General features: G+C 47.0%; 9 protein-coding genes across 9 annotated transcripts; 4 read left to right on the top strand and 5 right to left on the bottom strand.

Annotated features, from left to right (window-relative positions):
* Positions 1–61: 61 nt before the first annotated feature.
* On the bottom strand, positions 62–1,610 carry N7481_005777 (uncharacterized protein; the record flags this gene model as incomplete). Its single annotated transcript, XM_057264996.1, has 2 exons — positions 62–955; positions 1,014–1,610. 2 exons carry the CDS (start codon positions 1,608–1,610, stop codon positions 62–64), a joined length of 1,491 nt encoding a protein of 496 aa, XP_057122716.1.
* A 1,103-nt stretch (positions 1,611–2,713) lies between these two features.
* On the top strand, positions 2,714–3,636 carry N7481_005776 (nitroreductase family protein; the record flags this gene model as incomplete). Its single annotated transcript, XM_057264995.1, has 3 exons — positions 2,714–3,199; positions 3,256–3,370; positions 3,431–3,636. 3 exons carry the CDS (start codon positions 2,714–2,716, stop codon positions 3,634–3,636), a joined length of 807 nt encoding a protein of 268 aa, XP_057122715.1.
* Positions 3,637–3,897: 261 nt separating this feature from the next.
* N7481_005775 (uncharacterized protein) lies at positions 3,898–4,242 on the bottom strand (the record flags this gene model as incomplete). Its single annotated transcript, XM_057264994.1, has 1 exon — positions 3,898–4,242. The coding sequence occupies one exon, from the start codon at positions 4,240–4,242 to the stop codon at positions 3,898–3,900; it is 345 nt and encodes a 114-aa protein (XP_057122714.1).
* Positions 4,243–4,288: 46 nt separating this feature from the next.
* Positions 4,289–4,813, bottom strand: N7481_005774 (uncharacterized protein; the record flags this gene model as incomplete). The annotated part of the gene is made up of 1 exon (XM_057264993.1): positions 4,289–4,813. The coding sequence occupies one exon, from the start codon at positions 4,811–4,813 to the stop codon at positions 4,289–4,291; it is 525 nt and encodes a 174-aa protein (XP_057122713.1).
* Positions 4,814–5,286: 473 nt separating this feature from the next.
* On the top strand, positions 5,287–6,416 carry N7481_005773 (uncharacterized protein; the record flags this gene model as incomplete). Its single annotated transcript, XM_057264992.1, has 2 exons — positions 5,287–5,656; positions 5,716–6,416. 2 exons carry the CDS (start codon positions 5,287–5,289, stop codon positions 6,414–6,416), a joined length of 1,071 nt encoding a protein of 356 aa, XP_057122712.1.
* Positions 6,417–6,885: 469 nt separating this feature from the next.
* Positions 6,886–9,540, top strand: N7481_005772 (reverse transcriptase; the record flags this gene model as incomplete). Its single annotated transcript, XM_057264991.1, has 1 exon — positions 6,886–9,540. One exon carries the CDS (start codon positions 6,886–6,888, stop codon positions 9,538–9,540), a length of 2,655 nt encoding a protein of 884 aa, XP_057122711.1.
* Positions 9,541–9,636: 96 nt separating this feature from the next.
* Positions 9,637–10,362, bottom strand: N7481_005771 (GNAT family N-acetyltransferase; the record flags this gene model as incomplete). The annotated part of the gene is made up of 1 exon (XM_057264990.1): positions 9,637–10,362. One exon carries the CDS (start codon positions 10,360–10,362, stop codon positions 9,637–9,639), a length of 726 nt encoding a protein of 241 aa, XP_057122710.1.
* A 1,495-nt stretch (positions 10,363–11,857) lies between these two features.
* Positions 11,858–12,849, top strand: N7481_005770 (SDR family NAD(P)-dependent oxidoreductase; the record flags this gene model as incomplete). The annotated part of the gene is made up of 2 exons (XM_057264989.1): positions 11,858–12,590; positions 12,659–12,849. 2 exons carry the CDS (start codon positions 11,858–11,860, stop codon positions 12,847–12,849), a joined length of 924 nt encoding a protein of 307 aa, XP_057122709.1.
* Positions 12,850–13,015: 166 nt separating this feature from the next.
* Positions 13,016–14,753, bottom strand: N7481_005769 (carboxylesterase; the record flags this gene model as incomplete). The annotated part of the gene is given in 2 exon segments (XM_057264988.1): positions 13,016–14,129; positions 14,140–14,753. The coding sequence occupies 2 exon segments, from the start codon at positions 14,751–14,753 to the stop codon at positions 13,016–13,018; spliced, it is 1,728 nt and encodes a 575-aa protein (XP_057122708.1).
* Positions 14,754–16,428: the final 1,675 nt, after the last annotated feature.

Below are 16,428 nucleotides of genomic sequence, written 5' to 3'. Positions count from 1 at the left end.
ATTTCGAAGAGAGTATTGAGAAGTTTCATTAGATCTCTAATCCGTAATTCAGATCTCGTCCCTAATCATCACTAGCACTTGCCAATGCATCCTTTATATCCGAACGCGAGACAAACACATATCCCGGGTAGCCCTCCTCGTCAGGACGTCTATTTCTATACCATATCCTATCGCCTCTCTGATCCGGGGTCCACCAAATCTCGAGATCCCCATCATGACCCCTATCCTTCTCATGACCAAAGAGCTCAATAATACAATCCTGGATCATACTTTTCCAGTTCATGCCGGGGTCCTCTCTTCCGCCATTAACAGGATCGAATCCAAGCTCCTTCATTAACATAAAACAGCGGACCATGGTCTGCCAGCAGTATTTGAGGTACTTCCCAAGCTCTTCTCGGTTTGAAGGGTGTAGAGGATCATGCGGTGGGTCCAATTTCCTGTGAACTGGTTCGTAGTTGGCGAATTCCATGATATCCAATGCTAACTCAACAGGTAAACCCTTAGAGCAGAGTGTCATCCGGACGCGGGTAGTATCAGAAACCGAGGGCCCATCGGATAGATAACGAGATGTCGACAATGACAGGTATTGATGAATCGGTTCCCTTCCATAAGGGCCTGGGTGCTCTTGCTCTCGGTAGGTTGCATATTTTTCCCATCTTGGTGGACGTTTTTCCGTGTTCTCTTCTGTTTTTATTCTCTTTTCAACTTTGTGTGGAGGATCTAGACCAAAGAACTGATTATGAGGAAATTTTCCAGCAGTAGAGTAGTAGCCGTAAGGAAATTTCGCGCAATGATCAATGGTTTTTTGGTAGAAAATCGTATTGCGATAATCCTTTTCTGCTGTCCTTCCGCATTTGGGGTCACATAGTTCCGGAAAGCAATATGCTACGTTCAGGCATATGTAGATCCAGAGCATGTCTCGACCTATCCCGTGCCATCCAATGTCGTTATATGGCTTGAATATGGTCAGTGTCAAAATCCGGCCACGAGATTGATGCAAAATTGGGACCTACGTGACGACCACAATCAAAACAAACACCTTTATCATAGGTCCTTGTAAGATGCGTCTCTGGATGAGCACAAATACGAAAGAGAGCATCCATCTCTCCGTAAAGAAGCAACGTTTTCAGAACTTCTAGATTGAAAAGTACAGCGTTGTTTTCGCCAAAGTAATCACAATACTCAATGTGATCAAAATGACGAAGAAATGCAGACATTTGTCTTTCTTTCAGAGGAAGGGGTTCGCATTTGCAGGGTTCGGAATCAGTACCCCTCAAGGGGCAGGTTTCGGAAGGACATAGCCTTTGGGACCACCAATGCTTTCGCCATCGCCGAACTGAAGGTGATATTTTTCGAACGGTGACTTCGTTGAGAATCACATCTGATGGCTGGGGAGGGTCATCGTGCTGTTGATACTTTTTTCGTTCACAGGCCGCATGCTCCTCGAGATTTTTTACAAAGGCTTCCACGAAATAACTCAGGTCAGTGGCTTGATTGGACTTCATGCGTGGGTAGAGATTTGTTCCGAAGTTGTCCGAAGGTTTCGGGGCTTTCCATTCTAGATTCGATGTGAGTAGATCCCATGGGATATTGTGCGCTTGATGCGCCATGACGTTGTTCGATTGATAGTGGGGAAGAAGGGAAAAAATGGAAAAAGGTCAGATATTTATTTCTACTACCCTCCGACTCGGAGTTTACACTGATTGGCACGTTCATGGCCCCCAACTTGAAAGCAAAAGAAATTGTTGCGGCGATTTGACTCATGGCCCGATATTACTCCTCGTACTACTAATAGTACTAGTACTATTATATTTCAATTTCAAACAAGGATTATATCTAGTTTTAAGTTAAAATTACATCTTTATACATATTTTGAATACAAATATACCTTACCGTGAAATATAAGCGGGGCCAACCGCTCAGGTCCTAAAAAAAAGCTCAAAATCGGCGCAGTCTACTCAGGATTGCTTAGGGTTGCTTAGGGTCGCTCAGGGAGCATATTGAGCAGTGTTACCGTCACCTTTTTTACTACTAGAGCAAATTCTCGGACCGACCCGTACTTTGCCCCTTTACCGAAGCCTCCGCGGCTACCCTCTTTCCGCGTCATACTAGTGGTGTCTTTGGAGGGGCAATTGATTTGAAATTATCTCTTTCTCTGGGTGTGATAGTATTCGGGATGATGGTATAAAGTCTGGATCTGAGTCGTAGATGGAGATCCAAGGTTTGAAATGCTGGAGTGTCCATATTTGTGCTAGTACTGTAGTAATATATAACTACAAATGGCCGGTGGTCGAGTGTCAACCGTGGAATGGACGGGCCGTGGATATTGAATTCAAGATCTCCAGGGCTCTATAATTAATACCGAAGTACTCCGTACTACTCGTACTAGTAGTAACTCGTAGAAGAACTCTAACTACACGGAACTCAGGAACCAGCCTGCCCTGAGTGGTTTGTCATTGCTGACAAGAATCCCTTAATAAGCGGCCCGGCCTCATTTATCCGTAATGCCGTAATGCCCCAAATTAATTAGCGGCAACGGAAATACAACATCACCAGTTCTTTTTTTAGCGGCCCTGCCATGCTTAAAAAAACTGCGGAACTCCCCCGTCGATTTGTAACAATCCCGATCATTTTTAACAATTTTATTACCTACTAGTACTCTCAATCGCCTCCTTTATCATACTACTATTTAAAAACCCTTCCATCCGCTACTATGGCCACTCGTACTCTTCTTCGACCGGCTTCCACTCTCCACAGCATCTGCCGAACACTCGGATCCACCTCAAGACCGCAAACCACATTAATATCGGCCCAACCCCCGTCAATTGCACAGCTATCCCTTCGTCCATTTTCAACTTCTCTCCCCAAGAACTCTCCCGCCACCCCCGCCACCATGTCCACCGACGGCCTCCTGCAAGCGGTCCAGACCCGCCGCACTATCTACCAGCTCGGCAAGAACAGCCCCGTCCCTGACTCCAAGGTCGAGGAGCTCGTCAACCACGCCATTACCCACGTCCCCAGCTCCTTCAACACCCAGTCCACCCGCCTGGTCGTCCTGCTGCACGAGGAGCACGACCGCCTCTGGGACCTGGCCGCTGAGGCTTTCGCTCCCCTCGTCCAGTCTGGTGCTGTCCCCGAGGAGGTCTTCAAGAACCAGACTCTGCCTAAGCTGCAGGGCTTCAAGGCCGCTGCCGGTACCGTGAGTAAATCCCAACCAAAACTGAAAAGGAGAAAATGTCTAACCCATCAATCTAGATCCTCTTCTACGAGGACCCTGCTCACATCAAGGATTTCCAGGAGAAATTCGCTGCCTTCGCCGACAAGTTCGAGCCCTGGGCTGACCACTCCAACGCTATGCACCAGTACTTCCGTATGTTGATATCTCACCACCCCAAAATAATAACATAACAGTACTAACAGTGCGATTCAGTCTGGACTGCTCTTGAGTCCGTTGGTTTCGGCGCCAACCTGCAGCACTACAACCCCCTTCTTGACGCCTCTGTCGCTAAGCAGTGGAACCTGCCTACCGACTGGCGCCTGGTTGCCCAGCTCGTCTTCGGTAGCCCCGAGGGCCAGGCTGGCGAGAAGGTCCAGAAGCCCATTGAAGACCGCGTCAAGATCTTCGGCAAGCAGTAAATTTCGCCCAATGCTGTGCCTCACGCCCTCATGACTTTTTTTACTTTTTTTCAGCCCGGAAAAGGCTGTAATTGCAGATACACATAGATGCCGTCATTGATGTTCTAGAACCTGTCAATAGAATAGAATAACTACGTGTTTTGATATTAGATCTACAATAGCTCGAGCATATAAACACTTCGCCAAGCTTAAAGATGAATGGTTTTCCCCTTAACATAATGAGAATATCAGGCAGACCTAATGAAATGTACAAGATTTCCTTCAAAGATAAGCCTCTTCAACCCGCTTCTTTTCCCGCTCCAAAAACTCCGCAAATGTACTCAATTCAATATTCCATCCTTTCACCTTCTCAAAATCAACGAAAATAGCCATATCGCGTAAAAGCAACTGAGGTCCCAGGAAAGGATCCGTTGCCATCTTTCCCTTGACTTCCTCCTCAGACAAAAAGACCACCTCCATGTCTCGCCCAGTAGCCTGGGCAATGTCCTGAATGATGGCCTCTGCTCCCATCATTTGCGACGCGATCTCCACCTCCTTCCCATGAAACCGAATCGGATCGCATACTGCCGCAGCGGCAAATCTTCCGATATCATAAGGATCAACCATAGGGAGGATCGTCTCGGGAGTAAAGGCCGTTGTGAATTTTCCAGTTTCAACAAGACCCTGATACATTCGAACGAGGGGGGCTCAAGAAGTTTGACATAAAATTTCCCGGTCGTAGGATCGTCCAGTGCTCGAATCCTGCGTTGCGAATTTCCTTCTCGATGGATTGCTTGCTGAGAAGGACGTTGGCAGCAAGGTTTGTGGGATCCCAGAGGGGTAATCGTTCGGGATTGACGGTGCCCATTGCACCGGTGTAGATGATTTGTTTAATACCGATCTCTTTCGCGATGGATATGATGCTCTTTGCTTGGTCGAGTTCAGCCGATGGGTTTCGATGATTCGGGGATAGATTGAGAAAAATGCTGGTGCAGTTGGTCATGGCCTTTCGTAGGGTTTCTTCATTGTCAAAATCACCCTCAGTTAGAGATACGCGGTTTTTGATTTTTCGAGCAGCTTCCGATTGGATGTTGCGAGTGATGGCGTGGACTTGGATGTTTTGTTGTAGAAGGTGGGTGGTGAGGGCACCGCCTTGGGTGCCTGTTGCGCCACAAACGAAGACAATGGGAGAGGCCATGATGGACTAGCTTTGGAGGGATAATTGCTTTGATGATTTCTTTTTACAGGTAGGTAGTGACTTTCACGGCCAATTTATATTTTCTTTTACTGATGTTCAAATAATTCTCATACTGCGCAACTCCGCCGGGCTGGCCCACCCAGTCGCAGCTGAACCTCTCCGATTGGTGGCCCGTCACCACTTTCTTGCTTAGCGTGCGGAATTCCGCTCTAGGTCTCTGGCCTCATTCATGTTCTTCCTCTATTCCACTTCCTGGCGATAATCATCGGTTCTGATAGGCTAAGATGGCTCATCAAGACCCAGCTCCACCTCGACGAAAGTCTTGTGAGGCATGCAAGACGGCTAAACGGCGTTGTGACCTCGCCTTTCCCGCTTGTTCGCGATGTATCAGCAGAAATTCGCCCTGCGTTTACCCTGGTAGACTACCTGCAGCCTACCAAGATCTCGTGGATGAATCACCTCCAACCAGACCCATGAATGCCGTGGATCACATGTGGCTCACCACCGCCATGGCACATCCTTCACCAATTCACAACGGCTTGTGTGCTGAGTCGATTTTAGACTCTGCGCCGGAGCCACGAGAGCCTCAGCTAGATTGGAGTCAATACGTTTCCGATGAGCTTTCAACCACACCATGTTTTGAAGGCCCCTTATCTCCCACAAACTTTGCCGTTGCTCTTCCGCGAACGCGATCCTTAAGACCACTTTCGGTTATAGTGGCGTCGCATCTGCAATTCGCCATAGACGTTCTTAAAACCACGCCTCAAATGATGGTAATAGAGAATCGAACACCATGGTGTCATCCACAATTGTATAAAAGCCATATGCCACAGGTCATGCAAGGTATGGAATTTCCGATATCCCCTTCAAGTTTATTAGTGAGTGCCCTTTTAAACTGCCAGTGCTAAGACATATCAATATAGATGCTTACGCATGTTGCTCTCTATACATGTGCAAAAACGACATAAACGCCCCAGTAATAATGAACCTCTTTGACGCACGCACAAGAGAACTCCTCTCAGCACCCGAACCAACCGAGGCCCTTGACATCCTCGCTCGCACCCAAGCACTAATCCTCTACCAAATAATGCGACTCTTCGATGGAGACATCCGCTCTCACGCCACAGCCGATGCCCTATTCACAACACTCGAGTCATCAGTCCTCACATTAATGGCGATAGTGCCAACCCCAAAACCCTACGACCCGACCGAACTTCTCCCGCTAGCAATGGAAGACGCTGCGACTTTCTGGGAAGGGTGGGTTTTGCAAGAGTCGGCACGGCGCACAGTGCTGTTTACATATTACTTTATTCAAATCTTCAAAGTCCTTCAAGGAAGAGTACCGGTGTCGTGTGATGGCAAGCTGGGCCTTGAGCATTCCTGGTATCTTTCGGGTGACTTGTGGAATGCTTCCAATGCTTTTGATTTCGCGGTCGCTTGGACGGAAAAACAGCACCATATTGTTTACAATCTTGATTTCGAGCCGGTGTTGCAAAATGCACAACCGGGTGAGGTCGATTTGTTTGGGAGGATGCTATTGGTGACGGCTTTGGGGATTGATAAGGCTAAGGCTTGGTTCTATATCCGAGGCGCTATATTATAAAGTTCTATCATTATGGATGACCTCGACATAGTGGAAACATCAATAAGATTATCTGTTGAAATGACACATTTACGATTGAAAGTAAAAGAATGCCCAGAAGTATCGGTCTTCCCTCTCTTCCCGTCTCTTTTTTGTAAATGACTCATCTGCGCTGGGAAAATGGCGGGGTTTCAAAGTTTCCAGTTGGCCACAGCCTCGTGTCATGATGCAGGCGGGGAGAAAGGGGCTGAAACTGGTGGAAGTGCAAGGCTGCAGAATGCCGATCTGACCAGGCAGCTTTAGGCAGCGAGACGCTTGGAATCGAACCCAATAGCGAAGCCCGGATGCTTAAAGCAGGCGAAGAAAAAATTGATGTAAGTATAAATTCGATGGGAAATCCTTAAAACTGTTATTATTCAGGAATACGAGTAATTCTCCGAGTCATACACGCGGGAAACTTGGACGACTTCAAGTCCTCACCGCATTCAACATGGACCCTTATTTATCCCGAACGCTTCAATCACTCACTCGAAGTAAAATCCATGAGCTTGAGAAACAACGAGATGCATATGAGCTGCGAAAAGTTGAGGCTCTCACGGGTGCGGACAAGTGTCCCACTTTGCGTGAGCGCGTCGAACATCTCCTAGTCAGTACCAGGAAGCTGCTTCCAGTTTTGAACCGCGACGCGGAAATTTTGAACATCGAACACTGGGTTGATCAGGCACGCTTTGACTCTTCGATCCCAACCCAGAAGCTTGAAGGTTTCGAAAAATACTTGCGCAATAAGTTGGAGCCTCATAGTCGCAAGCTTCAACTCGCCGATTTGTATTCGCGTCTTCTGACAGAGTGGATGAACCCACCATCTGCAGAAAAGGAGAACCCGGAGACCGCCTCTGGTGAGACTGATGACTTTTTGGTGGTGGAGGAAAGACAAAAGCAGAGGTTGCAGCAGCTCTGTGACCAGTTTGAGGACATGGTCTTCAAATCCCACGAGACGGATCCTAGCGAAATTGAAGCCTTTCTGGACGCTCTCTTTCCCGACGAGGAGCAAAAGCAATTGTTGGAAAATTTCCGCGATAAAGTGAGTAGAACCACGGAATCTATTTGGGAGCGAGAAGATCCCTTCACTGTCGACTCCTTATCAGCATGCATTCGTGGCATTCAATGTGAGGAAATTGTCACCGACGAAAAACAAGAAACATTGAAGCATTTTGTCAACAATAAAGTAGCTCTCAGTGAGATTGCTGATGTTCTCAATATGCGATATGCCGACCTAGACAATTGGGATTGGCATGCAGGTGAAGAGGGTGTACCTGTCTTACCTCGCCAACAATTGAACGGCAAATATCGAATCTGGATGGATGATGATATCCTAGAAACGATCTTCGTTGAGCATATCTGTATTAAACTGTGCAAGGATTTGAAATCGTCTTTGACTGGTCTCATCAGCGACAAAAGAATGTTCAACTTCGTGCAAGGACATAAAATGACCAAAAACGACAAAATCCGCCGAAGATACTACGCCAAATATGAAGCCAGTGGATCCACGGCACAAAAACGGCGAGAAGACTATTTCGAAAGTTTCTTCCTAGCAGCAATGCCAGAAGGAGAGGACACCTTAGGCAATCGCTTTGGTGGATATGACGACGACCCCGAGACGCACGAAAGTTCTGCACCGAAGAGTGTGAAACAGAAATTGCTTCGAAAGATAGTGACAGAAACTTTGCTGGAACGTCATTTGAATGGAGAAGCAGCTGTCATTCAGACAGACTTGCAATGGTATGCGACCTCGATTCCACACAGCACGGTTTACGCCTTTCTGGCTTACACCGGGTTTTCCGATCGATGGATCAACTTTTTCCGCAAATATCTCGAGACTCCACTCAATATGGATCAGTCTTTCGAGGGACATGAAAAGCTTGGGCCACGAAAACGCAGAAGGGGAATTCCGATTGCACATGCTTCAGAGAAGCTTATTGGAGAACTTATCCTCTTTTTTATGGACCTTGCCGTCAACAAGGGAACTGGGATGCTGTTGTACCGGCTTCATGACGATATTTGGCTCTCAGGAGAGCCAGAGAAGTGTGTGAAGGCGTGGGATATCATGCAGAACTTTGCTAAGATCGCTGGACTCGAATTCAACAGGCACAAGTCAGGATCTGCGTATCTGGGCGATTCCATGAGAAGCGAAGTCATCCCCCGTCTACCAGAAGGTCCCGTAAGGATTGGCTTCCTGATGCTGGATACATCATCCGGTGAATGGGTAATTGATCATTCCCAAGTTGATGCGCATGTCCGCCAACTCAAAACCCAGCTCGATCAGTGCAATAGCATCATTTCCTGGATTCGTACTTGGAATAGCTGTATTGGTCGGTTTTTCAAAAACACATTTGGAGAGCCGGCATACTGCTTCGGACGGCCACATATTGATGCTATTCTCAGTACATATGAGCAAATGCACAAGATCATTTTCGAAACAGCCGAGAATCCAACGCAATGCACAGTCGCTGGCTTCCTAAGGCAAAAGATCGAATCTCGTTTTGGCACAGCCGATGTTCCGGATGCATTTTTCTATCTTCCCGAAAAGCTAGGAGGTCTTGGTCTTCGAAATCCATTCATTTCAATTTCTCTCATCCGAAAAAAGCTCAACAAGACCCCAATGGAGCTGGTGGATGAGTACTTGAGCGAGGAACTTTCCCACTATGAAAGTGCGAAGAGGAACTTTGAGAAGACTACCCGGAAAGATCGCCGTGCTCTCTTGGAGCAATTGCAGCCCGATCGCGCATTCGAAAACCTCAACATTATTTCCACAGAGGAGATGGATCAATTTATGACGGTTGATGAATGGAACAAATTGCGCGAAGAGGAAAGCTACTATTATACATTGCTATATGAAGAGCTCATGAATGTTCCTACCTGTGCCGGTCCTCGTACTACTGCTGTGGTTAACGATGCTATATCTGATGCTCGTGAAGATTTCGACCTTGGAAGACTGGGGATAGAGACGAAATGGATTCTTGGTCTATATGCAGAGGAGCTGATGAGAGATTTCGGAGGATTGAATTTGGTGGATAAGCAATATTTGCCTATGGGTGTATTGGACATGATCAAGGGCAAGAAAGTTAGATGGCAGATGGTTTTGTAATTTAGAGTTCCAGGAGATTGCTTTTGTGAATTTATCTCTATTCTGAGTCTGATTTCTTCTTGAAAGGATGAAATGAAATAGTGCAATCTAAAAACTTTATTTCATCAAGATCCGCTCGACGTTCTCCTTTCCCCCACTCCCCCATTGATCCCAGGCGAGGGTGAATGAAAAAGTGTCTCTCCACAGGTCATTCGAATCAGTCCCAGCTGGTGGCTCCTTCCCGTTTCCAATTTTGCCTTTCTCCTTGCCTCCAATAAATCGCATATGCCAAGGCGTCAATCCTATTTTTTCAAACCCCATCTTCTCTGCTAATTTAGCACTGGCAGGGTTTGCCGTACTAGCTTGCCAATGAATTCGGCGAAGACCCAAGCCACCTTTTTCTGGCGTCTCAAAAGCATAATTTAATGCAAGACCGACAGTGTTTGTTCCAACATGGCTGCGCTGGTATGGTGGCAGAATAACGATGAATCCAATCTCGGTACAGAGGTGAACAGGCGACGTCCGAATAAAAGACACGGTACCAGCGAGTTCACCTTCAGGGTCCTCTGGTGACGCGGGGCGTGTTTTATCAATGACCGCAAACGCAAAGGACTCAGGATTGGAAAATGATAAGATGTGGCTGGTCGATCGGTCCAGAAACTCTGCCTTAAGTTCGGCCAAAGACTTAAACGGTCCAGTGGGCATATGTGCATATAGCTCTGGATGCGACACAGAAAGGCGAAAGAAGGTGTCTAGGTGACGATCGAGATCGAGAGGGGTAAGTTTAACACGATCATTAGAAACGGCATGGACCGGGAAATGGAACCGGGAAGAGGAGGCCATCTCGACATTCGATCTTGATGAGCAGGGAAATGAATCTCAATCACCAAATGTTATGGGAGAAAAAGGACTTGCTAGCCAGGTTCTGTCGTCATCCAAATAACGAACAAAAATTTTGCTTGGAGAAACTCGTATATCTTAGAAGGCTCGATGAGTCATTCTGTAACGAACTGGTGTTGTTACCATTCGTGGATGCCTTATGCCTACGGCACCACTCTAGGTATCCACGCCATACACCTGTGTATCTAGCCTTCTATCCTAGCTTCCTTCTTATTCTCCTCAAGCTATTACTTTCGTCGAACCGCTACTGCTTCCTTTGCTTCGTATGCTACGCCGTACGTTGATCTCTGTGAGTATCTGAGCATCCTCACACATTCACCCAGGTGAGTTTTGGTCAACATCAGCCCTAGAAACGAAGATGACATCGTCAAATAAGCAAACATGGCAGGAGATTCATCACATTCGACCAGCAGATAGCAAGATATTTTTGTATGCTTGTCCACCCAGACTATTAGATGTGCAAGAGGACGGCAAATGAGTCTGGTAAAACAGGTTAATGGTTTTGCGATAATATTGTCCTGAAGATAATAAGTGCAATTAGTAAATCCAGAAAAAAGCACAATTCGCCCACCAATCCCAATTCCCTCCAAGATACAGCAAAAATAGCCAAAAAAAAATTGACCGACGCAGGGGTCGAACCTGCAATCTCTTGATTCGTAGTCAAGCGCCTTGCCATTGGGCCAGCCGGCCTGGGATGAGCTGATCAGCAAAACTCTCGCTATGAGTGGGGCTATAAGTGTAGGGACTGCGGGTACAAACCTACTCCATCTGCAGAATAGGAAAATCGCAATAAAATAAAGACTCTACTAGATATAACCATTTAGTGGTTCACCCCCCCAGCCCTCTTGAAAGGGACAGCGGCAGGCTTTCGGCGAATCTAATTGACTCGGTCAAGAGACTCGGTCTATGTATCGGGGAAGCAAGCTTTTTAATAACCTAGACGGTATTCATAATGGCACTATGCATACCAGCTAATTCCAAAAAGAGACAAAAGCAAAGGGGGTTTCGAGGATTATGAAGCTTAAGTCTAAAGGTATATGATCAGATTTCTCAATATGGCAACACGCCCTTCACCCGATTTAGTTGCCCCATCAGAATACCTGGTATACTCATAAAACCGCTAATGAATGACAAGAAGGTACCCATATTTGAATCTTATTTCATGTACAAAACCTGTCTAATATTCAATGTTGGTCGTTTCAAAATAGTTGTAGAATTGAGAATAGCAATATGGACTATCATTCCTGATGATTCCTGCTAATTTCCGGGCAGCAGCATAGTCTCCGCTCTAAGTCCGACTAAATCCGATCGCAACCAGCACGCAGATAATGTCCCAATTATAAGAGAGTAGAAAGTTTCTGGTCGCAAAATCATTCTTCTATCCAACTGCAAAGCTGCAAACTCGGGCCATAAGCATAATTTCTAAAATCTTCTCGAAATGTCCTCGACAAAGAGTCAACTGAATGCACAACACTGTCGCGACTTTGTTTCGACTCTTCATACCACGCCTTACGATGCCATTGATCCCGCAGAGGTAAATTTGCCATCTCCCTTTATTGTATGCATTATTGGAGGTAGAGGTGCAGCTGGAGGGGGATTGGCACGGGCATATGCTCGAGCGGGCGCATCAGGTCTAATTCTTGCTGCCAGGACTCGCACCGCCCTCGAGGAAACAGCGAAAGAGGTTCGCTCAATAAGCCCAAGTTCAAAGGTAATCGTTTCTGAATGCGATATCACATCAGAGAGCGATGTCATGTCTCTAGCAGAGACCGTCAAGTCCGAGTTCAACGGCCGCCTAGACGTGGTTATTGTGAACTCTGGCTACTCGGGCCCGATGATTACAGATGTTGTGCAGGAATCTCCGGAAGACTACCGTAATGCCTTTGATGTGAACACTATTGGCGTTTTCTATGCCGCTCACCACCTTCTGCCGTTGCTGGTTGCGACAAATTCTGCAGCTATGAGCTTTATCGCGATCAGTTCGATGGCGGCACCTACAGTGTCGGGTCCTTTTGCGCATGCTCACTACTGTGTAAGCAAGGCAGCGCAGGCTCGACTCATCGAGATGATAAACGAACAATACTCTGCCAAAGGAATTTTCTGTTCTAGTGTGCATCCTGGTGGTCTGCGCAGTGACTTTTCGAAGGGTGCGCCGGATTGGCTCTTCAAACGTGAGATATGAATTTATCATTACCCTTCAAATTTAGCGCATGTTTGCTGACTGTCACCAATTATGCAGTTCTTGTTGATAGCCCGGATCTGGTCGGTGCTTTCTGCCTTTGGCTATCATCACCCATAAATTCCGAGAGACGACGGCGGGCCTTGAATGGCCGATTCCTTTCCTGCAAGTGGGATGTCTCGGAGCTAGAAGCAAGGTTTGATGAGATTCTAGAGAAAGACTTGCTCAGATTCCGTCTTGTCGTGGAATAGAGTCTGAGGTATAATTACACATTCAATAGGTAATATTATCGGTATTTTGTTGTCCTTCTTTTATGAAATGCAGAACAAAAAAGAAATTAATTTAAATGAAACAAATTCAAACACCATTCAAGTCCTTAAGGTCATGCCTCATAGCTAGGCCGCTATTGATTTTCTATCATACTCCAATCTGAGCAAGTACCTCAGGCGAGCTCCAGAAAGCACATCTTTTCGCGAGACGCTCAGAGGTATCACCACTACCATCGATGGTAACCATCTTGCCTCCATCGGGACCTCCGATGATCCTCACTGTGGGGCTCGAATGAGTCAAAGCATCAGACCAGCCAGATAACGTTCCATTTCTGTGTGATGGATCCCCGGAGACAGCAAACGATGCCCAGCTAGCACTCATCTTTGACGAGATCTCGACGTCAATCGGAGTCGCAAGGAATGAATACCTCGTCTTGGCCTGATTGAAAACATAAGGAATGTCACTGAAGTGTGAAACACCGAGGTATGATGTCTGCTGCTGTTCGTATAACGGGGCGAACATAGTCTGGTTCAGGATATAGAGATAGTTGGAAGTGCACGGCTTGGAGTACTTTTTGTTCATTTGCACCAAATGAATGCTCGGGCAAGTAAACCCATAGTCACGGGACATTTGGCTTGCACGGAAATATTGGGCCGAGATATTCTCACTCGGCATGTCTGAGAACAATGAAGATGGGTAAAGAGCAAGAGCACGTTGCATATTTTCCTCAGAGAGATCTGGCATTGACGAGGAAAGGTATTTGATGGCATCCGATTCAGTCTTGATGGTTGATGGCGTAAAAAACGACTGATCATCTTCGGTCCAGCCAGTTATAACGTCAATATCATGCGCAAAGCGACCAGAAGACAGAAGCTTTGAGGGACTATCAGGGATAAAATCGGAGGGTGCGGTAGGCACAAAGATGTCGAAGCTCATCGAACCCTCAAAGCTGAATTCGTAGTCCAGCGCAGCGGGAAGTAGCTTTTTGAGAGGGATCTTCCGCAAGCAAGCAAGCTCATCAATGCCGACTGAAGAGCTACAGTTGACTTTCTTGATGAACTCGGTAGTGCGGATAACAGTTTTGTTGGTCGCAGTACCTTGATCAGCCGCAGCACTGCCGGACTGCATAATCGCTCGTTGAAAAGGAGCCTTCTCCTTCCCTCCATATGCCGTGATCTGGAGGCCAACACCAGTAGCACCATCACTTTCTCCAAATATTGTCACGTTGTCGGGATCTCCCCCCGAAGGCAGCGATATGTTCCTGTACCCACTCCAATGCAAGTCGCTGATCGCGAAGTCCTGCATTCAAAGAACGGGATTCGTTGAGAGCCTGGGTAGCAGCAAACCCAAAGATACCCACACGGTAATTCATTGCAACATAGATAACTGGGTATCCTTTCTGCTCCGCTCCATTGATCAAAGAAGTTGGATCATATGCTGTGTCGTAAATCTGACCAATGGAATCCCCACCTCCGTAAATGAAAGCCATGACAGGGAGCTTGTCTTGATTGGATTTCCGTATGGGTCGATCGACGCGCAATGTAAGACAGTCCTCGGATATATGCGTGACATTATCAAAAACTTCCAGTCCCGGTATTGGGACTTTCTGCTGTGGGCATGCGGCACCTGGGAGGGATGCATTTACCACCGACCCTGAAGGGTAGCTGAAAGGTTTGGGGGCGGCAAAGCGGTTGTTGCCTGATGTATCTTCGGCAAAGCGAATGTTCATGAATGATTCGACATTGTTAGCCGATGTTCCTTCGAATTGGACATTGTTTGAGCCTCCAAGGACGACTGTAGGGTGCAGCTTGCGGAGAGGACTTGCAGAGCCGCAAGTTGATAAAGTCAAGAAGGCGAGAAGCCCAAGCGTCGTAGAGTATGTCATGCTTCGGGATTTGGAAAAGAGGACTCGGAGAGATCTAGTATTGAGGTTTCGTATAGATGAGATGGATAGATTTTGGAATTATATGGACATTTCGACAGTATTTATACCTGGTAGGACTGAGAAAAACAATAGGAAGAAATCAAGGCCAACTTCAGACTTGCAAACACGAGCGGCGCCCCATATCGAAGGTGGTCCAATCAGCGCGAGAGCCCCAACCGAATTCAGAAACCATCGCGGTCTGACAGAGGCGCAGAGGGCTGAGAGCCCCACTCTGCTAAGCATCTTGGGTAAGCATCTTGCATGCCGCTTCGGGAAATTGGCCTTGAGATATTAAAGTTTCATCAGCCTAAATAATCTGGGGGCCAAAACTAACAGCATTCTAAACTCAAATAGTAGCTGTGGTGGTTATTCTTAGCCAACGACTTCAATGATTAGGCGCCCCATGACAAACCACAGAAACATCTTGGATGGGGCATAGTATACTATAAGGCGAGCCCACTGGTAGTAGATTTCATATCAGAGACGACGCATCGGACCGGGACGGATATAAGTGTAATACTGTCACCCTTGCTTTATGTGGAGTGGAATTTTAACAGGGTACCGACCTGAGTACTATGCAGATGCTATATTTACTCTGCAGACTCATGCATAGGGCTCTTCCAAGGCAGAGCTTGGTACTAACCCTGGAGTATTCGGTGAGATGGAGACCGAGATGGAGCTTAACAGACCCTGTTAGTCCATGGGTCTAGTCATATCTACTAGTATTATATCAAATTCACAGAGTTCAAATTGTATACAACCCCAGCACCTAGTTTATAGTTAACGTAATTCCCGCATGACCTGGCCACCCGCTTGACCTGGCCACCCCATCCAAAGTCGCGTCTTCCTTCCTACCAACCTAATTCAATCCCTTACCATGCCACCAATTCGCTCTGAATCTTCGCAGAATTCAGCCAATCAAGAGGGCAGGATCTTATTAGCCCTTGGTGATCTTCAAAATGGCCGAATCAAATCTATTCGCGCAGCGGCTAGTCTATACGCAGTGCCACGTTCAACTCTGCAAACGCGCGCCCATGGCCAAATTGCACGCGTCGATATACGTCCGAATCGCTGTAAATTAACTGAATTAGAAGAGGATTCGCTTGTTAAATGGATAATCTCTATGGATACGCGTGGAGCAGCGCCTAGGCCTGCTACTGTAGGAGAAATGGCTAATATCCTTCTTGCTGCGCGCGGAACCAACCCTTCGCCTACAGTAGGCAAGAATTGGCCATCAAAGTTTATTAATCGGCGCGAAGAGATTCGCTCACGCTTTTCGAAACGCTACGACTACCGACGCGCACTAAACGAAGACCCGAAATCGCTACGAGAGTGGTTTACAACCGTACAACGCGTTATCGATGAGAACGGTATCCAACCGGAGGATATCTACAACTTTGATGAGACTGGATTTGCGATGGGCCTTATATCGTCGCAAAAGGTGGTTACTCGAGCGGAATACTACGGTCGGCGATCTATCCTACAGCCAGGAAATCGCCAATGGGTTACTGCTATCGAGGCAATCTGCGCAGATGGCTATTCGCTGCCGCCATGTGTGATCTTTAAGGGCAAGGTTGCTATTGCGGGTTGGTTTGATAACCTACCAAAAGATTGGCGGTTTGAGGTCTCGAATAAC

Source organism: Penicillium waksmanii, assembly GCF_028829765.1.
Source record: "Penicillium waksmanii strain IBT 27052 chromosome Unknown utg000005l:1.0-5232799.0:1.0-5237142.0, whole genome shotgun sequence".
Lineage (NCBI taxonomy): Eukaryota > Fungi > Ascomycota > Eurotiomycetes > Eurotiales > Aspergillaceae > Penicillium > Penicillium waksmanii.
The sequence above is the reverse complement of the archived record's forward strand: the minus strand, read 5'-3'. Positions and strand labels throughout refer to the sequence as shown.